The following is a 22,531-nucleotide window of genomic DNA, read 5'->3' as shown; positions in this document are numbered from 1 at the left end:
GAGGAAAGCGCCGGTGCGCTATGAAGACGAGGCTGTGCGCAACGAAATTACGCGCACGAAGTCGGTGAGGAAGCCTAAAGCGACGCCGGCGAAGGATACGACTACTTCTACGGCCACGGGTCCGGCAACCGCTACATCTACGCCTACACTGGCTGCTGCCGCCGCCGCTACTGCTATAACTGGGGAAAAGCCGACGCTATCTGCGTCGAGGAGTGCGAAGCGGCGGCCACGCCGGTCGTTGCAGTCGCTGGTTTCGGATACGGGCGATGATTTTGAGGATGATGAGCCGGAAGAAGACTCAGAGTCTGGGACGCCTGAGCCGAAGGCTAAACGGCCCGCCAGGACGCGGTCGAAGAGGAATTCGGTGCGGTTTACGGAGGCGGAGGCGGATGCGTCTACTGATGTGAAGAATGATCGGTCGCAGTCTCCGGATGATTTCCAGGATGGGTTGGATGACCTTGTCGCTATGCAACTGCAGCAAGATCTTGTTCAGGGCGATTTGAGTGGGAAGGAGGGTGAGGCTGCATGGGAGGTTACGGCAGAGGAATCCCTACCTCCGTATGCGGAGCAGTTTCAGAATCTCGTTCGCAATGGCTACACGAGAGAAGTACAGTTGCTGACGAGGACGGTGGTCGAGAAGTTAAATGGGAAGAGACTTGTCCCGTTGAAGGGGCTCGACGTCGAGTACCAGAAGGTGCATAAACTTGTTCAACAGACTGTTGTCGTTGGAGAGGGTAACTCGATGCTCCTTCTCGGATCGCGCGGTGCAGGAAAGACTGCTATTATAGAGACGGTTGTCTCGTCTCTGAAGGAGGAGCACAGGAACGAGTTCCACGTTGTTCGACTTAACGGCTTTCTACATACGGATGACCGGCTGGCGCTGCGTGAGATCTGGCGACAGCTTGGCCGCGAGATGAATACGGAAGAAGATGCGGGAAAAGTGACCAGTTACGCGGATACCATGGCAACCTTGCTTGCTCTTCTCTCACACCCTGAAGAGCTGCAAGGGTCTACGGGCAATCGAAACACGACAGCCAAGTCGATTGTGATTGTCCTGGACGAATTCGACCTGTTCGTTACACATCCCCGCCAAACCCTTCTTTACAACCTGTTTGATATCGCGCAAGCGCGCAAAGCGCCCTTGGCGGTTCTCGGAGTTGCGACCAAAGTGGATGTGACCGAGATGCTGGAAAAACGAGTCAAGAGCCGATTCAGTCACAGAACAGTCTACGTGCCGCTGCCGAGGACGTTTGAGGTATTCTCCGACGCCTGTCTCGCTGGATTGGATCACGACGAAGCAACCGAAGGATCCAGATTCAGCGCCGATGACCAGTCGATCGCCAAGTCCGATAGCTGGAAGATGGCCCTGGACGGGTGGAGAGCGTATCTCCAGGTAAGACCACAAGCTTGTTTCACCCTCAGACTAGCACTCTAGCTCACACCCTACAGGGACTCTGGGCCGATCCGGCGTTCCAGACGCACCTGCGCCGGATATACCACCAAACCAAATCCGTGCGGGAATTCTTCACGAGCGCGCTGATTCCCATTACCGAGCTCCATCACAGCATCGCTTCATCTTCATCCACATCCCCTCAGATCCCCACCCCCAGCACATTCTCAAACCACCCCCTCTCCTGCCCTGACCCAGCGCCTCTCCCCTTCCAGCCATCCCTCTCCACATCCACCTCCTCAACCCCCTCCTCCCTCCCCCTCTCCCTCCTCCTCGCCGCAACTCGCCTAACAGCCCTATACGACCCCGGCGCCGAAACCGGCCAGCCACAGGATCTCGCCCCACTGGCGCTGTCCTTCCCCGCCGCATACGCGGAATACGTCCGCCTCCTAACGTCAGCGAAGACTTCTGCCTCTGTCTCGGGTGCCTCTGTCACGCCTGGAAGAGTTTGGGGACGAGACGTTGCGCGCGAGGCCTGGGAACGGCTGGTTTCTTGGGGTCTTATTAGTCCTGTTGGAGGTGGGAGCGGGACGGCCGATGGACGCATGTTCCGTGTTGAGATTAGCTTCGAGGAGGTTGTTGATTTGGTGGGGTCCGGGGGGTCGCTTGGGCGGTGGTGGCGTGATGCTTGAGGTTGCAGAAGTGAAGGCAATTGATCACATACGGTGTATGGCGTATACGGCGTCGTATTCAGGCGCGGAATACGGAGAGTACCATGTGCTGCAACTGCCGGTCCGGGCTGCTAAGTCACTATCAGTGTCCGTGCATGGGATCTCAGATGATTATCGTCATAGCGAGCATGATCATGCAGGACTTGACAGGCTAGGCTTGGTTTGGGTTTGGCTATGTCCCGTGCGGCGCAGGCCCGGCGTCACAGTATTGTTTTATATGCGTGGGTACAGGCGTTTTGGGCTGGGCTGTCTGTTGCTGGGTGCGATCTTAGACGCTGTCTATTCGTGGCCACTGGTTCATCTTAGACTAGATAAGGGCATTATAATCACATACTAGTTTGTATGTATGGTTGTTTACTTTGCCACGGTTCGTCTTGAGTCATGGCGGTTGCTTTTAGGGTTACTGTATCCATATAGTGAGACTTCTTGTAACTCAGCCAGCTAGGTAGCTCTTGGGCGCTGGACTGATTACAGGGATTGCACAGGCCATCTTTCGTCAATGAATACGAGCTGGATGTCCCTGTTGTCTGTGCAAGTGTTAATGACCCCTATCTATAGTCGTCTATTGCCTTGAAGCGCTGGTTTTTAGCTGTGCTCACAGCACAGTAAGCTATCCACTATTCTCAACCCACTAGATAGTGGCTCTATATACTGTAGAACGGGGCCAGTAGGCATAGAACAGAACATACCCTGCATGCTCTGTTTGCTGTCATACAAAATTGTTAGGCTTAGCAGCATGTGCCTCTATATATATGCGTGAGGACCAGGTAGTTTTACTGCATCATGCAAGAGCTATTGCTCGACAATCTATATAAATAGTAGAGTTCTAGCTATACCTTCAGAGTCATATACCTGACTGGCGACGTAAAGTAGAGAATCCAGGCAGCACAGCAAATGGTCTTGCTCCAACCCCCCTATAGATTGAAGCGAATCACGTGCAATCGCGTTCGTGTTGTTTACCAACGCCATTTCAACATTATCATCCTCCACCTATCTCTTTTCATCAAGTATTCTAAATACGGAGTTCTAAATAGCTTCAAATAATCGAGAGATTGCTTAAATTTCATCAAAACCAGCTATCAACATGCCTCCGCGTCACGAGTCAAAAGTGCACGCCTGGCCCAACTCCGACAAGGAGAGAAGAGCCGAGGACAGGAAGCTGCAAGCCGCCATACGCGAAACAGGCTTCTTCGGAATCCCCACCCCAGCCATTGACAGGAAGCTCATTGCTGGTGAAGAGCTGACGGAGGAGGAGTTCCCCACCGAACTCAGAGGGTACGGCGAGAAGAAGGCGAAGTCGACCTCAAAGTCCAAGCCAAAGCAGGGCCGCAAGCGGAGGGGGTCATCGCTATCATCTATTTCTGAGGTTGGCTCTGGAGCTGAGTATGGACTCTCAGGTGTGCGTCTCGTCTCGTCTGATGAGTTCGATGCCATGATGGAAGAGCTGTCCGCGCACAACTCTCACGACCCGCGTGTGCAGGAAGCCAAAGCCAAACTGTCGGCTAAGTATCTGGAAATGTGCCAGGAGAGCCTGCAGCTGCGGAAGGCGAATGCGAGGCTGGAGAAGGAGTTGGCCCAGGTTATGAGTGAGCCATTGCCTGAGGACGAGGACGAGGACGAGCAGGAGATGGCTCGAAGACAGGCTCAAGGTCGCAAGCAAAAGGTTGTATCTCCGCTGCCAACTTCTGGGTCTGCACCTGGACCCGACGCTGAGCGGCCGTGGCTTCTGAGACCCGATGAGTATACTGTCTTGTTTGGAAACGAGCATAGCCAGTGCAAGAACTCGCAAGAGAGAACAGAATGGTTGACGATGTTCGTAAAATTATGGGACCACAAAGACAAGGCCGTTGAACGACCACGAGGTTTGGGAGAGGAGACGGAGTGGAGCAAGGGAACCAAGGCCAAAAAAGGACGCAAGAACAAGGACGAGAAAGAGTACGACTACACCTACATCACTAACTACGACGTGACCACCGTCCACCTCGACCGCGAGAACAGCGGCACCATCCCCATCTACGACACCCCCGCCGTTATCCGGGCCAAGATAAGCGCCTTCCTAGATCAGACAGGGATGGAAACACCCGACTTCCTCAAGGAGATCTCGAAGACACTCCCAAACCAGTATATTGGGAAGACTTTAACAAGGGGTACCTTGTCCAACTTCATGGGCAAGTCCGGCGTCTTGGCGGGGAACCAGAGTCTCGTCTTCTATGCGGCGTACGTCTTCGAGAAGACGAGGGTGCGTGATGGGAAGCCCAAGACGAAGCTCCGGGAGGAAATGGAAAATGTCTGGGGAAGCGCTGGGTTCGATCGGCAGATGAGGGGCTCCGAGCAGTATTATGTGAAGAAAGGCAAAGAGCTCTATCGCGACGAGTTTGGGAAGGTGTATGTTGCCTGAAAGACGGTGGTGGCAAACTCAAGACCAAGTGCAATGAGAAGACGAAGGACGCATCGGGTTTGACGAGTTCAATCAGAACGTGAAGGAGCTCTATCGTGATGGTTTTGGGAAGGTGTATGTGATTATTCCCTTTGCGTACCATACTTTTCGCTTGGTAGATATGTGGTTTTTACTGCGTGGATTTATTGGCTTGTCATGCACATCGTCCAGATAAAATACCCCAGATTGTTTGATTAAATGCCCTTTAAAGCTAATCCATCTTTTTCCCTTTTTGACATGCTTCATGTGTCTTAGAATGATGCTAAACTGGCACGATCTATCTCCTCGTCTACGTACTTGCACATAGTATGATTCTTCATGTATGGTCATTCCCACTCTCCGCCCCGAACCGAATCAGACCACTAACGATATACGCATATACGCCATAATCTATAATCTATATATACAAATGTGGTGCCATAAGTCGGCACTGAAGCTCAGGCCACGGCCGTTTCAGTTTCAGATACTTCCCGGCCGCCCATGCAACCAGCAGCCCGGGTTGTTTCCAGTATATTAACCCTAATAGAATCAGGACTAAAGACTCCGTATTTGCAGTTCTTGCTGCGCAGTACACAGCGACTCACCATGAAACGAAACGAAGCGAGCGAAACGCAGCTTTCGTGGTTACTATCATTACAGGACTGTGTATTGCGGCCGGGGTGAGGTGTTGAGTACCGGTAGTTCGAAACCGGGGCGCCGTAGCCGAGTACTAAGCTTTTTATAGCTCATTGAGACGGCAGTTGATAGTCTAGTGTAGCAGATACTGGTGGAGTACTGAATCGTTTCATCAGTTGAGTTAAGGCCTACCTGGACAGGCACATTGTTGCTACGTGTGCAGAAGTATATCAATAGGTTGCTGAAGAACTAAATCGATAGTGTACCGCTACCACGGCACCGGGTACCAATCCGATTTGGAAGCTCGATAGAGCTCCGAAGGCACTACGCCCAGGTCGGTAAAGCACAGCACCGAGCCTGGAGGTCGCGAGATGTACCCAAGTATACCGCGTACCGAGAACATCAGCAAGGAAGCGCAGGAAGTACCATTTGAATTCGGGCCCGGAGTCGACCGCCACTTCCGAGGGCGAGTGCAGGAATAAGCACTTTCCATGAATACGTGCGCATGGCATGGCTCCCTTGCCTTTGGAGACAGACGCGCCTAGCTTGTCTGGACAATGTCATGGCCATCGCCACACTCAGACTCAGATGCTGGAGCCAGATCCCGGCACAGGGTTTTAAGCATACCATAAGCAAGCATACCCGAAGGGTTGTCTGGATCCCAGTCCGCGCCCGATGAGCGAATTCGAGGGGGGGGAATAAGGCAGCCTGATGCAAGCAGGGAAGGCCCCGCGAAGCCTCAGCAATCCGCATACGCCTAGGATGCACGTAGACCATCTGAGAAGAAGGCATACGCACGCATGCAGCAACACTGCAGCAACAGCGCGCTCTTCCGTGAAGTAACCGAGACCGAGTCTGACAAGAAAAAGCTAAGCCACCGAGCCACGTTGGAGTCCGGAGAAACCGGAATCGGATGACACTGCATTCGCCTCTGCAGAGGAGCGGCTGCCACGCCAATCCACGCTGCAGCCGTCGCGGACTAGTGGCATAGTTCGTTACACGGCAGGCAAACGGACATGAGAATAATATCAGGCATTTGGGAGGAAGCCTGTGCGACGGCGGAACGGAGACAACTTGGGTCCGAATAACAGCAGCAGGGATGCCTGTTCTGGAGTTGGATAGTTGGTGCCGGTAGCTTCATTCGATTGAATTGGCCAGTGGCTGGAGCTGTCATGTCTGCACTAATGCACGACATTTGGGGTAATTACTCGTCTGGCAGGGACGATGTACACCATACGTCCCTGGAGACTGTGTATAGATACCTGGACGACAACGTTACGCCAACATAGCACGTGTTGTGTTTCCCCACAGCTAATGCAATCCTAGGCCATGCGCAATGGTATCACCTAGCAGCCCTATAGCGATATTAGTAGTTAGTACCAATCCCGACATCTGACACTCCCCTTGCAAACCGTTGCGCCAAGTAAGACTACCCAAAAATGAGGTTAGCCCAACTGCAAGACGACCAAGTTAGCTCCCTGTCTTTCAGCTCCGTCGTTCGCTTCTCGTTTCTCGCGTGGACAGCAAGGATCAGCGTCCGCAGCAGATATCCATTGGACCGACGCCCACGCTACTAAATCCTTATCACTAGCCTTGGCCCTGTCCTGCTCTGACAGTGGCCGAGATAGGGCTAACTAGTTAAATCGTGGCAATGACTAAGGTGCGCCTGGATGCATGCATGTGGCCTGTCGCTCGGGATCTGGAATCTGAAGAAGGCCTGGCCTGTCAAGACTCAAGTCTCCTCTCCTCGTATTCGAGCTTGGCATGATTCATATTCTGGCGATTCGGCGGCCCTGGCTGGCTCTGGTCATCGGCAATCGTGATCGATACCATGATGCTGACGTTAAAGGGGCTCGGTAGGATCAATCGGAGTTTTTGCTCGGTTTGCCACCCTCGTGGCCTTTCGGGAGACCAAGTGATCCATGGTTCTGGAAATCAAGACTTCCCAGCCTCGGAGAGCGCGTGGAAAGCATGCCACGGCAGAGGGATTACTAGTGCAGATAATAGATTACCACTAGGAGGAAGACGAGAGATGCGGTGTAACAGGCTTGAAGATCCTCACGTGTTGTCTCTCTCTTGTGTCCAATTTTCGGGCGATCCGAGCTTTTCCGGATTATGGTAGTATCAATTATCAACTTGATAGTCGCTGTTAATTTGTCACGGTGCAAGCTGAATATCCTTTCATTTTCGAACAAGTCAGTCTCTGGAAGTAAAAGGTTCGGTTGTTTACCTGTAAAACCGGACGACTCGCTAGGGCTTAGTCAAGGTAGGGCAAAGACCGGTTGACAGTTGAAACACTCCATTATTATCATTCGTCTTTGCCACTGAGCCAGAGTAAACTCAATCTCAGCCTTGCTTTCATCCCATTCCCAGACATCAGCAAAAGGACGGGACCCTAGGCCGAGACGCCTGCATTTGCGAGATGCGGTTAAACCAAACGGGGAGTGTACCCGCCTGAAACCTGATGATAGATGGGGAAGGCTGAAGGCGAAACACGGCATTGTTCTAGCTTCCTTCCAGAATCCTTCTAGAGTTTTCTAAACTCTTGGCCTGTAAGGGGCCCTGAGACCATCCCTGATCAGGGGCAGCGATCATCGAGTCATCGGCAGCCCAGATTTGATATCATCTTCGCCGACCGAGATTAAATCATTTCCAGAACCATGGAATCATAGTGGACTCGTATGATTTCATATTTTCTCGACCTTTTGCTATACATGGAGACCAAGAAAAGGGGTTGACGCGTCGTTGGACAAAGGATTGGACGGGCGAAGGATGAAACATTCCGCCTTGGACAGATAGCAGGTCGACTTGACATGGGCGTTCTGTTGGTGCATCACTGCATCTGTGCACAATGTCATATTCTAGAAGCGCGGCTTCGGACACGGGTAGAATGGATATGACATCTCTTAGACTGCGCCTCACCCTTCAAGAGCTTCTAGCGGCTGCGACGAAGAACATTCTACGCCGTTTATGGTAAAAATAAACGGCTTGAGCCTGTAACTGTCGTAAAGCCGTTAGATTCTGGAGACCAGCAGCTCCACCTAGAGTTGCGGTGGCGAAAATGTCCGCTTTTCCCTAAACTCTCCATGTCATGACGTTTCGCTGGGGCCAACCGGGTCATACCGACTCATACGGTCATCGCCATGTGGTAAAGGAGATATCTCGGCATTTTCGGATGCGCCGACATCACTACTCTCATACTCTTGTTAAGATAGATAGGAAAGGTAAAGGGACTTGTATTCGGATGTATCCCAAAGGTTCTGCGAACGATTGATGGGCTGGAACCTGACCAACATGTCGTCAGCCCAAAATTTTCCCAAATGCTATGCCTCTTGTGTGAGTATTTCGACAATGACTGCTGTTGTATGATCAAGGCACGTTCAAACATCTTGTCCGCGCAGATTGCCGGTCTGTATACTTGGTTTTGTTAGCCTCTTGGCCTCCTACACTTGACCTCTGGGCTCCTCAAAAACGGGAAGGTATATTAATCGGCAAGGTTGCTTGGGACAAACCATGGAGCATTAAGTTTGACTAGCCATCTTTATGCCACGTGGTGTACGCGACTAACGATTTGGCTTGTCTGCTTTCATGACCCACAAGTGCCATGTTAGCCCGCTCCATCTGTTTCAAGATACGGACACAACCGCGGGTACAGAATGATGGGGACTCGTGGAGCGCTGTCGAGGTCAGTGAGGACCTTACGAGCCGGCTGGTATCGTCACTATCGTGTCGGTGGCCGGCGGTCAGTGCTCACAACGAGTCGCTGTGGTCTTCCCAAATCTGGAGCTCAGGAAGAAGTAACGTGACCGATAGAAGCTTCATATTCGCAGTTGAAACTCATCTCTAGGCCAGCTTATGCACCTGGCTGGATTTGGAATCGTCCTCTTCGGACAAAGAGGAACTATTGGAGTCGATTCTCGAGGCAAACAGACCACCTGGCAGTCACAGCGTGTCACAAAAACCAGTCTGCATCTTACTACGATGTCGGCCTCGGAACCATAACGAAACAGTTACAGAGTCCGTGCTCTAGATGAGAGCGCTTGCGAGCACCGAGAATCTAGAGTGGATGGCAGCGGGAATTGCCGAACACCTTGTAAGGCCTAAAATCAAGGTGTCAGTGTGTACTGTGTCACAGTTGAGGTTGTTTCAGGCATCCATACACTCCCGTTCCGTGTCTCGATAGTTGGACACTGCTTGTAACTCGGCATTCTGCAACGAGATGGAAATTTGGCCTGAAATACTGAACCGTGACACTTGACATGGATATTGCGAGTGCTGACCGTCAATTCTTGGTTGCATCCCACTTGTGGGTTGAGATTACGATAGACGAAATCGTATTAAGCCGACGCATGCTGTCCCGATACTCCGTGGATAGACACGAGCAGTAGCAAGGAGAACCGACTTCGGTCGATTTGGACATGAGGAACGGTCCTATCCAAAGTCCGAGTCTCACTTTAACAAATCTACTCCGTACCACCAGCTTCAGCCGCAATCATAATAGAAGGGGGGCGTATTCGCGTGTCGCCAAAGCGCGGTGGGATCTAGCTTAATGTCAAACTGAGAGTCTCGAACGTCTCGCCCTTTGCCAACGAAGTCCGACAGGTCATGGTGATACAGGACGAGGGCACCCATGCAATGTTTGGTGCAAGAGCGTGGCGATCAGTGATCGTCGTGCTTTGAGTTTCTGCGCTCACTGTTGTGCTCTGACCGCGAGTAGGTAGAGAATTGGAGTCCGGACCAAGCTAGCCTCGAATCTTTGTCAAACGAAGCCTGACAGACCCTACGGTTTGTGCAGAAAAAGTGTGTGTTGGCTGCCATCGTTGGATATGGGTTAAAGAGCTTACGTACCCAGCAAACAGAAAGCAAGCAAGCCTGCTGCTTGTTTGAAAAGAAGCAAGGTCACCTGTTACTGTCAAGTTGTTGAATATGCTCTAAGGCATGTGGACCAGCATAAAACGGGTCGCTGGACGTCGGCCGACGCTCACCGCTCTTGTTCGAGCGGTACTGAGTGGACACCAGAGCGAGCTCCAAAAGCCGAGGAAGGAATCAAGAATCGCTCAGGCTGGATTGGCCATGACTCGTGTATTTGTCATCGCAGCTTGTTTGCATGGCTTTAAGTCGAACCTTAATTGACGAACTGAATCTCCGATCGTCCCTTTGAGCCTCAGCTTCTAGGGAACCAACGGAAAGCGCCGGGGAAGAACATGGAAGGAAGTTGTATGGTCTTGACTCTTTTACCCGGCGGAGAGGGTACGAGAGAAGCTTCCTTTTGCTCGGGGCGGCCGAACTCGGAGTGCGACCGAGTACTCCGTAGGCCGTGACACCCGTAAGATGCGGTGAATTGATACGTCCAAATCCAAGAATTGCGGCCATGCTCCAGTCCAGTCTCCGGCTCTCCGTCCCCCAAGAGTAGACTCGTCGCGGTCCGCGCGGCTCTTGTAATCTTCGCTGAACGACCGGAACTTTATTGTTGAATATCTTGCCGCTGAGATCCAAAGCTGATGATGAAGTGCGCTAGCACCGAGCAAATGCCGAAACTGAGATAGCCGGAGTATTTAGTCCACTGCTATCTCACAATGTCTGGGGCAGCATCCACAGTTTTCACAAGATGACAATAATATGCAAATCACAGGAGACCGATAAAGACGATTCATCTGATGAGGAGAATTCGTACCAATCGCAAGGGCTAAAAGCGCGAGATACCGCTCAAGCGGCGATTTCAAACGGCGGACTCTAAGCCAAGGCGCCCGAGCGAGAGTCGCTTCTCTCCACGAGTCCACGTGTGTCCACGTGGATCCGCATGGATCTCGGCTAGGCAACAATTGGGAAGGTCAGAATTATCCAAGGAGTCCGATCCCTCCAGCCGCTCAGCCACGCTAGAGCCCACTAGGTGGGTTTAGCGCTGGTGTGGCCCGAACTATGAGTATTATTGAGCGTATCGTATCAGACGTATCGAAAGCGTCGATTATTGGATTTCGCTGCCAGTATCAGCAACTCACGTCTCACGGTAAGGACAAGGAGCGACGCAATCATGAGAGAAGAATATGAAATCGAGTCAGTACAGTAGTATAAGCCAAGGGATCTGGCTCTTGACTCTCTCAGAAGAGTCTTCTAGAACGCCCATGACTCGCGAAAGCACAATGTCCAAGTCGTGATCTGCATCCAGAAGGCGTTTGATTCACGTGACAAAGTGCGTCTTTGGTAGCATTGTGTAGCACATTGGTCAGGGTTCTCAAGCCCCAAGCGTGGAATTCCACGTGGGCAGAAAGGCCGCTATCGTCGGAGCAAGGGAAATAACGTCGTACGCATAAGTTTATCATCTCCGGAGATCCGTCTTGCGCAGTCGATCAAATCTCGCAGTCACGAATGAAAATCACAAGGAGCTGGAGGTCCTCGAAGGAAAGAGGGACTGTCACGCAAATCCTGCTTGAACTGCGCTGCTGGGCTGGGGTGTGAAGGCGCTAGTCCAGACCTGGAAAAGAACCGCCAGTACCGCCCGATGATTGGCTCTTCCGTGTATGGGTCTGGCTGAGAAAGAGGCTACTGGAAACGGAAGGTGCTTAGACAGCTTTGGCAGTTTGCGGCGACCACGTTTTGAGGCTTGCTGCTGCAGTGCTATCCAGGGCTGTATATGAGTAAGAAGGTCTTTGTCAGTTTTAGTTAGAAATCAGACAAGAATTGGGCGACCCAGAGATGAAAGAAGAGGCAGAGTAAAGGATCGGTGTTTCTGACGGAACCCAGGAACGGAAACAGTTTTTTCCTGCTGATCGACCGATAAGGGTAATTTACGGTATTGTGATTACACGCGTCCAGTCTAGCCCCGTTACCAGGGTATTTTCTTCAGTTGTTCTTCAGTATAGATTGTCTGCAGCCTTGCGAGATCTCCGACAGTCATGAATTGCGACGAGCGCTTAGCAAAATACCCAGGTAGCTTGCTAACGGTGGCAGGTACGGACTCCGCCGTACCGGTACCTCAGACAAGGTACATGGCCGCAGCAGGCCAGCAGCAACACCCTTGCAGCAAGGCCAGGTTCTCTGATCGCGCCAGAGGCCGATCCATCCACATCTGCTCTTGGCCCACGTTGCGCTGGTGCATGAAACCGTCCGCGTGCTCGGTGGGTCGGGATGACAGGCCGAATTCTTCACCCTCTGCTAGATTCAGAGGCTAAGGTGCCCCTGGAGGGAGAACGAAGGAATAAATATTACTTTCTGCTCAAATATGGGCTGATAGAAGGAATATTGTGATTATCACTTACTCTCAAGGCTGACAGATTTTGGGCCTACACTAACTGCCTAGGAAGAGGAGGATCCTAGCGGACTGGTGTCCCATGAAGCCTGAAGAACTGAAGGTTTCATTTCCCTTATCCACCTCCACCTCCCTTCCCTTCCCATTCTCCCTTTGATCCTCTCTCCCACTCCCACTCCCACTCACACTCTCCCTTTCCCCCCTCCCTCCCCCAATTTTCTACCCTTTTCAGTCCCCTCTGGTTTTAGCCTGATTTTCGTCATCCCGTACTGTATTTTATTTTTATTTTTATTATTTTTTTTTTTCTCTCATTTCATTTACTTTTACTTTACTTACCCTCCCACTCTCGGCCTTGCCCTCTTCAATGCCAACTTCCATATCTGCCGCTCCCCTCAACCAAGGCTCCCCTCCCTCTTCTCACATTGATTATCAGCCTCACTCCTCTTCTTCTTCTGCCGCCGCCGCCGCTGTTGTTGTCGCTGTTCCTTCGTCTTCCTCTGCGGTCGACTTTGGCCTCCCGTCGTTCACCTCCACCTCGTCCCTCATCTCCTCCGACTTCCCCGCCACATCAACCACACCCAGCTTCACAGGCTCGGTTATTGGCTCCATTTCGCGACGGAACAGACGCTCGTTTGCTGCTCTTGCTCGAGAAAAGACTTCTAGCGCTCTCGCCAATCTCTCGTCCATTGGATCGACCACGAATTCCTCTCTCCGACAGTCCGCCTCGTCCGGCAGCCTGCAGAAGCATTCGCGAAAGGCCTCTCAACTGAGCATCGGCGAACTACCAAGCGTTGTCCCACTCTCCCCGCCATTGTCCGACGGTAGCGGCAGTAGCGAGCAATCAAGCTCTGCCCCGTTTGAACCCTTGTCAGCGGTCACTGAGCAGCCCAACTCTGCAGTAGACAGGCGCCGCCAGACCATCCAACTCGTCCCGCCGATCTCCGAAAGAAGACCTGTTTCTCCCACCAAAATGCATCAAACATCGTCAAGGCTGCTGCGCATGACGGAGGATGATCGTCCTTTCACCAAGGTAATACACAATCAATGGCGTTGTTGAACGAAGCGATTGTGCTAGGGAACAATAACTGACTGGTTTTTTCCCCCGTAGGATTTTATGGACCTCTTCTCTACTCTCATGGTCAGCTTGAAATTGGATTCGCACCGCGTTCGATTCACGAAATATGACCACACCTTCACATCAGAGGAAGCCATCAACAACCTGGGCTCCCTAAAGTTTTCCCAATCGAACCGGATGCCGGACCCGAAAGACCCCTCCCGCATTGTAACCACGACCACAACAACCACCTTCTCCATGGCTAAGGAAATGGCTCGCTCAGTATGTCAGCGATTTGTGGATGCTCGCTTCATTGAATCGGTGGACGGCAAATATACGCACACGTTCCCACTAAAGGGCGCTTTGTATCAGCTTACTCCTAAAGGTATCAACATTCTGCAACGGTTTTGTCAGCGAAACGGTATCACGGCGCGCCACGTTATTGATGTTCTGGAGTCGCCTCGTAACACAATGCAACTGGTCAACCTGGAGCGGGATACCGAAACGGACAAGCTTTCCCACGATCGAGCAACAATTGAGGTCATCTTCCGCCGATTTGCTGGACAGGACGGGCCCAATGTGAAGAGCAGTGTTTCTAGCTCAGATTCGGACTCTCTCAGCGACTATTCGAATGGCTTAGTTGGTGTCAAAATGGCTCGGGAGCGCAAAGTTGGCGACAAAATCTGCGCCAACACCTTTACTGGAAAGGGTGCAGTTGACTGGTTGATGGACTGTTCAACAACGATTGAGCCTCGGGAAACGGTTCTCATTGCGGAGCTTTTCGTCAAGTATGGATTGATCACCGTCCTCCAAGAAGACCGGTCAATTCCTCAGATGGAAAACTCGTTGGTTGCTTTCCAACCCTCCAAAAACGCGATCTACGCCATCACCGAGCGCGGTCAACGAGTATGCGGCTGGCTCGCTCGCGACAAGCCCCGCGACACGACGACTTACGACAGCCGCGGCATTCCCAGAGACTCTAACAATGCGCGCCTGAACCACATCTTACAGGACCCTGCGTTGCGCCTGCTTTTCCGCGAATTCCTCCGCTTTTCGCTCTGTGAAGAGAACTTGTCGTTTTACATTGACGTTTCTGAGTTCACTACACAATATCACAAGTTTGACAAGATTGGCCATTTCAAGAAGCCTGACGCTGTACGGGAAACACTTGCGGCAGCATACGGTAAGTCCTGCCGTCGGCGAAATCGATGATTTTTTTCTTGACATTATACAGGCCTTTACAACGCTTTCTTAGCGCCTGGATCTCCTTGCGAGCTTAACATTGACCACGCGCTCCGCAACAGCCTGGCCAGTCGCATGACCAAAGCAGTAGGAGACGACGAATCAATGCTCAAGAGTCTTCAGGAAGTAGTGCAGCTGTTTGAGATGGCGCAAACATCAGTTTTCAAGCTGATGTCGAGCGTGAGTGGCACCGTATTCTGTTTATTCCTGTTTAATAGCTAATTTGTATTAGGATTCTGTCCCCAAATTCCTGCGCGACCCGAAATACTCTGCCATTCTTCAGGAGCACGACGTTGACGATTTGATTGGTGGTGGGAGATCTTACTCGCCTACGCCTGGAAATGTCCCAGAACGATCCATGAGCCGCTCGCAACGCTCATGACAGTAAATATCGACAAACGTGATGGCTACGCCCATCGTATTCGATCCATCGATATCACTATCACGCACGAGCATGTCCCACGCGATACGTTTCTATTTCTCCATTCCACGTCTGTGATATGAACGCCCTCCACATTGTTTCCTATATATAATCACCCTCGATACACGATACCGATTTCCCCGACGAGCTTTTGCAAGCCATCACGAGATATGAAAGATGTTATGATCCACGGATCACGTTGATAGAGACACCTGGGCCGAGATCTTGCTAAGCTTTTCTGTTATCCGTTATATCCACCTCTTTCCCTATTCTTTTCGCATGATTTCTATCCAAGAATAGAAAACACGGAGAGGAGAGCCCAAAACATAATTGTTGAGCAGCATTAGAGTGGCGTTTCTTTTTTATTTTTCTCTATTCCTTTCTCATATATGCATGAAGCTAAGACTTCTGTTTTTTTATTTTCATTTCTTTTCCTCATTTTTACTTATTTCCTTTGTTTGTCTCTGGGACATCTGATTATGTAAATGTGTCTCTTGTCATATGTTCACCCTTCATGCATTGGATCGAGCACTGATTTTCTGCCATCTACATGCATTTGGTTTTGCATTTTCAGGGTTCAATTTCCTTTTTGTTTGTTCCTGAAGGTGTCCTGCTATCCTGTACACATATGCTATGACCTACATACTACCTACAGAAATGCAGTATAAAAACATTAGGAAATGTCGTTCTAGCTTATTGGATTAGATTTGTCACGGAAAATGTATTTGTCATTTGCTCTCTACACAAGGTTACATAGTTCATCCGTAAATGGAAGGTTGATCTTTACCGAACTGGCTGTGGATAGAGAGTATTAGCATGCGGATAGGAATCTGATTATTTCAAATATGCTCGTCTCAATAATGGCATTGAGTTCTAATCTAATGGTTTCTATTTCCTCCGAGCTCGTCACGATTGCTCACCGGAAGCGAGTATTAACGTCCAACATGGCAGCAGTAGTGTAAGTTATACGCAGAGTTAATAAAGCGTAGATAAGACATAGATCGGCACGAAGGTAGGTAAGAACGCCAATGCCCGCAAAACGCCATGTACAGAAATCCAAATGGAGCAAACGATGAAGAAAAATGAAGCAAGTTGTTTAGTTTTCAGAACCCCATCCAATTCCCACCCGTCATGTCATCTACTTAGTCCCCCACCCGCGCAGCTTCATGCCCTCCTCAATAGCCGTCCAGATCCCCTCCACGACCTCGCGATCCCGCCAGCGTCCTGACCCGTTGACGCCGCCTTTGTCGTCCCAGCGCTCGACGGAGAAGCTCCGCACGCCGCGGCCCCAGCCGCGAACGTCGCGCGGGATATCCTCGCCGCGCCAGCCGACGTAGATGCCGGAGGCGTGCTTGAAGAGTTCCGGGGGCGACGACCACTTGTATGACTTGAACTGCCAGGTTTGGCCGGTCGTGAAGACAGCGACGAGGCGCTGCCAGTAGTCTGGCTTGAAGTTTGCTGTGCTGTCGACGAGGATGAAGCGGGTTGGTTTGCGGGAGTGGCCTTGGGAGCCGATGGCGCGGGAGGAAGATGAGGAGGGGTCGGAGATGCCGAGGGGGCGGTGGATGTAGAGGATGTTGCTGGCGGCGCCGCTGGACATGGCGAGGGTTGGGTGGTCTGGGGGCACGAAGACGCCGTCCCCGAGGAATGAGCGGACGTTGGACATGCGGATGAGCGAGGAGGCGGAGGGGGAAAGGAGGATAATGGGGTCCTGGGTTTTAGAGGTGCCCTTGCGGGGTTGGGAGAGGCCGGCTGAGGGCGCGGGGATCATGGAGTGTGGTTTCGCTCCGGGCTTTGAGCCGGGGGGGTATTGGCCTGTTCGTGATCGGTTTCGTCCGAGGAAGGTTTCGGCGACTTTGCGGACATGCGAGAAGTCCTGATACCGTGGTTAGACAGACCGATGATCTAAATTGAGTACGCTTACCGTTTGCTTGATTCCCCGTAAAACACTGTTGCGGTCTCCCATCTTCCGCTCCCCATTGTAGATCTCCTGGAGTCGGGGGTCAATGACCTTCCCAGCTCTCCCACCTGCAGCTCCCGCCGCAGGAGCCGCACTGGGCGCTGATGCACCCACCGCACCAGATGCAACATTGGCAGATGCCTGAGCCTGAGCCGCTGACGAGGGGACGCCCGTAGCTCCCTCTAGCGGCTTGATGTATTCACTCTCATCTGAAGCACCTTCCAACCATGTAATAAGATCCAATCGCTCGACGAACGTAAGATTTTGCGCCTGCTCTTCCGGTACTCCCTCTCCATGCTCCTTCTTCTTAAGTGCCTCGTTGAGCTCCTGTACTGAAGTGATATACTCGGGAATTGCGACGTCCTTCTTTTGGTACGCGAAGAAGATACCGCGGAGGTCAACCGGGGAACCGGAGGAGCTGGAAATGAAGCGGGTGGGTAGATTGAGCGCAAGAGACTGCGGTAAGGGGTGCTGGAAGTATAAATGCGTGGCTTTGGCCAGGTCCTCAGTGGCGTTCTCCGCTGAGAGGTCGGAGGAAGTCGTCGCGGTGGGCAAGCTGCCGGCCGCAATGGCGCGGCGCAGTGCCAGAAGGGGATCCTGGAGTGAGGGGTCGGTAGCCATGGTCGAAGGCGGGCGGTTGGCACTCCGGATGACCCTCGGATGATCTCGCGAAGCGGCGGTTCGAAGAGGAGGAGTCGGGAGATGTGATGGTGACACTGAACTCGAGCTTCACCTTCGACAAAGCACAGATCACGTGACATGTCTGCATAGCATCGGCTTCCCCCATTTCACTTCATTCTTCACTCCACGTCCATCGTTCTTGCTTCGGCTACCATGACTGCTCAGAAGACAGGAATTGGACGAGTAGAGTATTTACGCTCGATCGCAGTCTGCTAACAGAAATATCAGGCACCGAATAGCCTTTTATCTGCCTCCAGCCTCCATCCAGCCTGCTTGCTGCGATGCCATTGATGGCCGAAAAGTGACTTGTGACAGCAAAATTTGGATTGGGGCTAGGAGTTATTGGTGGCTTTATCTTATTAGAGACCTAGGATTGGTCTACACCAGTGCAATGATGGTCGGCGCCCTACGTGCGTCCATTGAAGCAAGAGCTGCGCAGCAAGATGCGAAGCAACTGAGACCCAGATAAAATCCTCGCGAGCTCAAGGGTCTTCAAACTGTTACACAGCGTACATACGCCGTCAAAATGGGGCCAAAATGTCTTCCTCTTGAATACTGGAGAACGATTGATGCACTAGGACATACCTGTTTCGATTCGGAGTCTATGCCGTTCGACCTCTGAGCTCTACACAGCCAACTCGTTTCATCTTATGTGACCCGAGATATGCCAAGCTACAGTTGCCCAGTCATGAGGTCTACTAACCAGGTTATCCCGTCTTCTTCGCGGTCCTCCTGATCGGACGGTGGGATGTCCGTGAAGAATGGGCGAAGATCCGCGCCGTGGGAAGCCAGGAAAGGTGTCACGGCGTGAAGTATAAATCGAGACATGGGCTTCTGAACAGGCCCATAAACGCAAACGTTCTGTCTAACTCAGTCATTCGCTAGTGAAAACACTTTACAAGTCATGTCACGTATCCTCTTCGCAGGCCTGTTCGCTTCCCATGTCCTTGGCCACGGACACATCTCCAACATCATCGTCAACGGTGTCTCTTGTCAAGGATGGGACATCAACGTCTTCCCATACTTGGGTGGTAGTATTCCATTGGTCGCCTCCTGGGGAACCCCAAATACCGGCGGAGGATTCCCCACAGACGGATACAGCGACCCTGACATCATCTGCCATCTCGATGCAGCGAACGGCGAGGGCTCAATTCCAGTAAACGCGGGAGACACGATCCACCTTCAATGGACGCTATGGCCGGAGACGCACCACGGCCCTGTGATCGATTATCTTGCCGACTGTGGCACCAGCTGCCAGACCGTCGACAAGACAACTCTAGAGTTCTTCAAAATCTCCGAGGTCGGGCTCATTGACGACTCCTCCGTCCCTGGTTACTGGGGCACGGATGAGCTTATAGACAATGATAGCGCCTGGCTCGTGAAGATTCCAGAGAGCATTGCGCCAGGGAACTATGTCCTGCGTCATGAGCTCATTGCACTTCATAGTGCGCATACTGAAGGCGGAGCCCAGAACTACATGCAGTGCATCAATTTGCTGGTTTCGGGTAGTGGAACTGCTCAGCCGGACGGTGTCTTAGGCACGGAATTGTATACTTCTACCGACCCTGGTATCTTGGTGGACATTTACAACCCACTGACTTATACCATCCCTGGACCAAGTCTGATTGCAGGCGGGGGCTCGGTTGCGCAGTCTACTTCTGCAATTACTGCATCGGGCACTGCGGTCATCCCGGGTGCTACATCGGTGTAGTCTAGGTCGGCTATGATGGCTCCGGCAAGACCTTCTTTCTCTGTCTGTTTGTGTGCTGTCTTCTTCTTCTTCTTCTTCTTCTTCTCAATGTACATAGCTCGCCATGGCGATTTCTAGTAACATAGCTCATACTAGGGCGTATTGAAATGTAGGGCGATAGTGGATGCAAAGTACTTCCGCCCTGGTTCTATAGATCGGGTCGGTCCCATCTATGCAGATTATGGGCGGGGGCGTCGCATTTCACCATTTGCTCTCATATACTTTTCGCCTTGAACTAATAGCGATCTTTTCCATACTATCATAGCTAGGATAATATTACTAGGTGTCAGAATAGATGCTAAGAACTCGAGCGTCTAAAGCCTAAGAAAAGCCGTCAACCTCGGCAACTGTTTACAGTAAGACTTCCCCGGACCCCAGACGCGGAGTCAACCATTCCCTCTTCCTCCCTGGTTCTGCTGCAAAAATAAACTTCAACTCCTACCAAGGCCATTATCAAGAAAAACTCGAGAGAATGTCATCCAAAAATGAACCCAGCGGCACCCTCAACCTCCCCGACAGACCCCTAACAGACTTCGAACAACACGTCTACGCCATCGCGCGGCGCATGTCCAAAACCTCCGATGGGGACAACGTATAATGCCTCCTCACTCATCTCTCAAAGCTCTTTCAGATAGTATACTGACTGCAGAGCACAGATCTGGTCCATCGACACCTCCTCGCTAAACCTAACATTCCACTCGGCGTCTCTGACCCCCCAGCCAACAATAGCATTCGAGCTCACGATCGCGCCCAAGCACTGCAACTACCTGGGGAACCTGCATGGCGGGTGTGCGGCAACGCTTTTCGACGTCCTGTCGTCGATGATTTTGCTGGGTGTTTCGAAGCCCGGGTTCTTTGAGCTCGGGGGTGTGAGTCGACATCTGAATGTTACGTATCTGCGGCCTGTGCCTATGGGGACGAGGGTCCGGCTTGTGAGCAAGGTTGTGAATGTGGGGAAGAGGTTGGCACTTATGAGGTCGGAGATTCTGAGAGTGTATGAGGATGGGAGGGAGGAGGTTTGTGTTGTGTCGGATCATGAGAAGGCGAATACGGATCCGGAGGTTAAGATGTAGGGAGATATGGATAGATAGAGATTGTTGCTGTGATACCTCTTAGACTTTGATTGTATTGGATTTTTTTTTTTGTTCTGTTCTGTCTACCGATCTGTCATCTTACAAGAGCACTAGCTGGTTTCGATGCCAGCTCTACTAGCAGCTGTCTAAAGTAAAGATAGAGCGTGGGGTCCAGCGGTGCGGATGGAAGAAAACGAAAGACTTGGATATTATTGCTCAATTCAAAAGCATCCAAGCGACAGTATATAATTCCCACACGAACTCAAGATATTTACTCCTCAGCAAGAGTCTGACCTTCGCGGAGACCCTCAACGACAAGCTCCTCGCCAGTCGCACGGCGGTAGATGTCCCGAACGTCGTCTATACGAGTCAGTATGGAACACTTTCCGTTGCATCTTGAGCAGTGGGAGAACTTACCAGTCGTCGTCTCAAAGTGGGATGTGGCGTCGTAACTCTTGGAAATGAAGATGTTGTCTTTCTTACCATCCTCAAGAGGCTGGTAGAGAGGAATTGGGGGAGGGAAGAACTTCTCTTCGATCTCACCCAGGCGCTCAAAGCCTGGCTCGAGCTCAAGGTGGTGGTTGGCGTCTGTCTCGGCGATGGTCGAGACGATGGCAATGTAGTAGCCCTTGGGGCAGACATTGTGTGCTGAGGAAACAACGGCAATGTAGATATCCCGCTTGCGTCCAACCTGAGACTGGGGAATGATCAGTTGGAGCGAGTCGCTACCATCGGTCTTGTCGATGGGGTGCTTCAAAATGCAAATGGCCTTGAGCAGGTAGCCAGTGACAGAAACCTTGCCGGGGAAGTAGGATGGGTCTGCAATAATTTTCTTGGTCTTGGTCTCGAACTTCATCGTCTCGCCACCGTCCTCGCGGTCCTTCATTGTGGCCTTGATGCCGGAGACCTTTCCGCTCTCGTCGTAGAGCACCTCGTCGACATCGGTGTTGAGCATGTAGGTACCTCCGTAGATGGCGGAGAGGCGGGCGAAGCCCTGGGGCAGCTCACCAAGGCCGTAAAGAGGGTAGATGTAGGGCGACTTTCCGTACCGGGCCATCGAGTTCACGTACAGACGGATGCGGTTGATGGCGTCGGAGGCCATGCCTTGGCGGTCGATGTATTCGTCATCCTGGTAAAGGGCCATCGAGTGGCCAACGAAGTCACGAGTGTTGGGTTCCAGCGAGAACTTGTCGTAGACCTCCTTCATTGTGCACGTGGCGATGTTCAAGCCTGGACTGCGTTAGCGACGTCAGGGCCTTGGTCGGCAATACATACCCTGGTGAGTGCTCGGGTCCTCCTGTTTGAATTCACCAACCCACTCTAGGAATTTCTTGGCCCTTCGCTTCTCGAACATGCCCATGAGAGACGAGCGCAGAGCTTCGCCGGCGTCGGAGGGCACCTTGGCCACTGTCGCCTTGGGTCCCTTTCCTTGTTGAACGTAACTACCGGCGATCTGCTTGAACTCGAGGTATCTGGTAACATCGGTCGAGACGAGGATGTTGGTCAACTCGCCATTTGCCATCAGCAGCTTCGGCACCAAGTCCACGTTCCAGTCGTTGACGCGGCCATACTTCTTCCAGGGTTCCTCGCCGGGCTTGACGTTGCCGTACTTCTTGAAGAGCTGCAGCAGACATGAGCGATTAGCTTGGAAATATTACAGATTAACCAGACTTACTGTCTCGATGTTCACGGAAGCAGCTTCGCTGACTGGGCGTTAGCGGGCTATTTCATAGCGGCGAAGCGGGGTCGCCAACTCACCCTCCGTAGTGATCGTTGCGGTCGATGTGAAGAACCTTGTTACCCTTGACACTGAGGACACTGTATAATCATGAGTAATGGGTATCCGACGAGGTATAGCGAGAATCTTACCCAGACAGCACACACTCCGTCAGGCCTGAAGGGGGGGGGGGGGGGGGGGGGGGGGGGGGGGG

At 52.0% G+C, this 22,531-nt stretch overlaps 7 protein-coding genes across 7 annotated transcripts in view; 5 read left to right on the top strand and 2 right to left on the bottom strand.

Annotated features, from left to right (window-relative positions):
• The first annotated feature begins 280 nt into the window (after positions 1–280).
• On the top strand, positions 281–2,657 carry BDW74DRAFT_155898 (origin recognition complex subunit 4). The gene is made up of 2 exons (XM_073724920.1): positions 281–1,393; positions 1,450–2,657. Exons 1-2 carry the CDS (start codon positions 467–469, stop codon positions 2,080–2,082), a joined length of 1,560 nt encoding a protein of 519 aa, XP_073582373.1. The 5' UTR covers positions 281–466; the 3' UTR covers positions 2,083–2,657.
• A 519-nt stretch (positions 2,658–3,176) lies between these two features.
• Positions 3,177–4,740, top strand: BDW74DRAFT_155897 (uncharacterized protein). The gene has a single exon (XM_073724919.1). It carries the CDS (start codon positions 3,206–3,208, stop codon positions 4,517–4,519), a length of 1,314 nt encoding a protein of 437 aa, XP_073582372.1. The 5' UTR covers positions 3,177–3,205; the 3' UTR covers positions 4,520–4,740.
• Positions 4,741–12,506: 7,766 nt separating this feature from the next.
• flbA (developmental regulator FlbA) lies at positions 12,507–15,359 on the top strand. Its single transcript, XM_073732632.1, has 4 exons — positions 12,507–13,449; positions 13,528–14,656; positions 14,708–14,895; positions 14,948–15,359. Exons 1-4 carry the CDS (start codon positions 12,784–12,786, stop codon positions 15,095–15,097), a joined length of 2,133 nt encoding a protein of 710 aa, XP_073582371.1. The 5' UTR covers positions 12,507–12,783; the 3' UTR covers positions 15,098–15,359.
• A 615-nt stretch (positions 15,360–15,974) lies between these two features.
• On the bottom strand, positions 15,975–17,788 carry BDW74DRAFT_37168 (CDC73 C-terminal domain-containing protein). Its single transcript, XM_073732631.1, has 2 exons — positions 17,061–17,788; positions 15,975–17,012 (listed from the first exon to the last, which is right to left on the bottom strand). Exons 1-2 carry the CDS (start codon positions 17,715–17,717, stop codon positions 16,275–16,277), a joined length of 1,395 nt encoding a protein of 464 aa, XP_073582370.1. The 5' UTR covers positions 17,718–17,788; the 3' UTR covers positions 15,975–16,274.
• A 189-nt stretch (positions 17,789–17,977) lies between these two features.
• On the top strand, positions 17,978–19,569 carry BDW74DRAFT_155887 (lytic polysaccharide monooxygenase auxiliary activity family 9 protein). Its single transcript, XM_073724918.1, has one exon. The coding sequence runs from the start codon at positions 18,682–18,684 to the stop codon at positions 19,486–19,488; it is 807 nt and encodes a 268-aa protein (XP_073582369.1). The 5' UTR covers positions 17,978–18,681; the 3' UTR covers positions 19,489–19,569.
• A 291-nt stretch (positions 19,570–19,860) lies between these two features.
• Positions 19,861–20,627, top strand: BDW74DRAFT_155886 (PaaI family thioesterase). The gene is made up of 2 exons (XM_073724917.1): positions 19,861–20,119; positions 20,184–20,627. The coding sequence occupies exons 1-2, from the start codon at positions 20,000–20,002 to the stop codon at positions 20,598–20,600; spliced, it is 537 nt and encodes a 178-aa protein (XP_073582368.1). The 5' UTR covers positions 19,861–19,999; the 3' UTR covers positions 20,601–20,627.
• A 9-nt stretch (positions 20,628–20,636) lies between these two features.
• The window catches only part of BDW74DRAFT_37156 (secretory pathway gdp dissociation inhibitor), a 2,143-nt gene continuing 248 nt past the window's right edge, over positions 20,637–22,531 (bottom strand). The window contains exons 2-7 of the mRNA XM_073732630.1: positions 22,470–22,494; positions 22,359–22,418; positions 22,276–22,303; positions 21,876–22,221; positions 21,018–21,830; positions 20,637–20,960 (exon numbers count right to left, since the gene is read on the bottom strand). Coding sequence (XP_073582367.1) covers positions 20,872–20,960; positions 21,018–21,830; positions 21,876–22,221; positions 22,276–22,303; positions 22,359–22,418; positions 22,470–22,494 — 1,361 coding nt within the window. The 3' untranslated portion in view covers positions 20,637–20,871. The remainder of the gene's footprint in view (positions 20,961–21,017; positions 21,831–21,875; positions 22,222–22,275; positions 22,304–22,358; positions 22,419–22,469; positions 22,495–22,531) is intronic.

This window comes from Aspergillus multicolor (genome assembly GCF_047715735.1).
Source record: "Aspergillus multicolor strain CBS 133.54 unplaced genomic scaffold BDW74scaffold_18, whole genome shotgun sequence".
Classification (NCBI taxonomy): Eukaryota; Fungi; Ascomycota; class Eurotiomycetes; order Eurotiales; family Aspergillaceae; genus Aspergillus; species Aspergillus multicolor.
Note: the sequence above shows the minus strand (reverse complement) of the source record. Positions and strands in the feature narration are given on the sequence as shown.

Bases quoted from the DNA above. Each gene is read 5' to 3' on its own strand.
- BDW74DRAFT_155886 (XM_073724917.1), top strand. From the start codon at position 20,000: ATGTCATCCAAAAATGAACCCAGCGGCACCCTCAACCTCCCCGACAGA. The intron at 20,120-20,183 runs GTATAATGCCTC...TGCAGAGCACAG, and splicing joins AAACCTCCGATGGGGACAAC to ATCTGGTCCATCGACACCTC.
- BDW74DRAFT_155898 (XM_073724920.1), top strand. From the start codon at position 467: ATGCAACTGCAGCAAGATCTTGTTCAGGGCGATTTGAGTGGGAAGGAG. The intron at 1,394-1,449 runs GTAAGACCACAA...CACACCCTACAG, and splicing joins GGTGGAGAGCGTATCTCCAG to GGACTCTGGGCCGATCCGGC.
- BDW74DRAFT_37168 (XM_073732631.1), bottom strand. From the start codon at position 17,717: ATGGCTACCGACCCCTCACTCCAGGATCCCCTTCTGGCACTGCGCCGC. The intron at 17,013-17,060 runs GTAAGCGTACTC...CCACGGTATCAG, and splicing joins TACGGGGAATCAAGCAAACG to GACTTCTCGCATGTCCGCAA.
- BDW74DRAFT_155887 (XM_073724918.1), top strand. From the start codon at position 18,682: ATGTCACGTATCCTCTTCGCAGGCCTGTTCGCTTCCCATGTCCTTGGC.
- BDW74DRAFT_155897 (XM_073724919.1), top strand. From the start codon at position 3,206: ATGCCTCCGCGTCACGAGTCAAAAGTGCACGCCTGGCCCAACTCCGAC.
- flbA (XM_073732632.1), top strand. From the start codon at position 12,784: ATGCCAACTTCCATATCTGCCGCTCCCCTCAACCAAGGCTCCCCTCCC. The intron at 14,657-14,707 runs GTAAGTCCTGCC...GACATTATACAG, and splicing joins AACACTTGCGGCAGCATACG to GCCTTTACAACGCTTTCTTA. The intron at 14,896-14,947 runs GTGAGTGGCACC...AATTTGTATTAG, and splicing joins TTTTCAAGCTGATGTCGAGC to GATTCTGTCCCCAAATTCCT.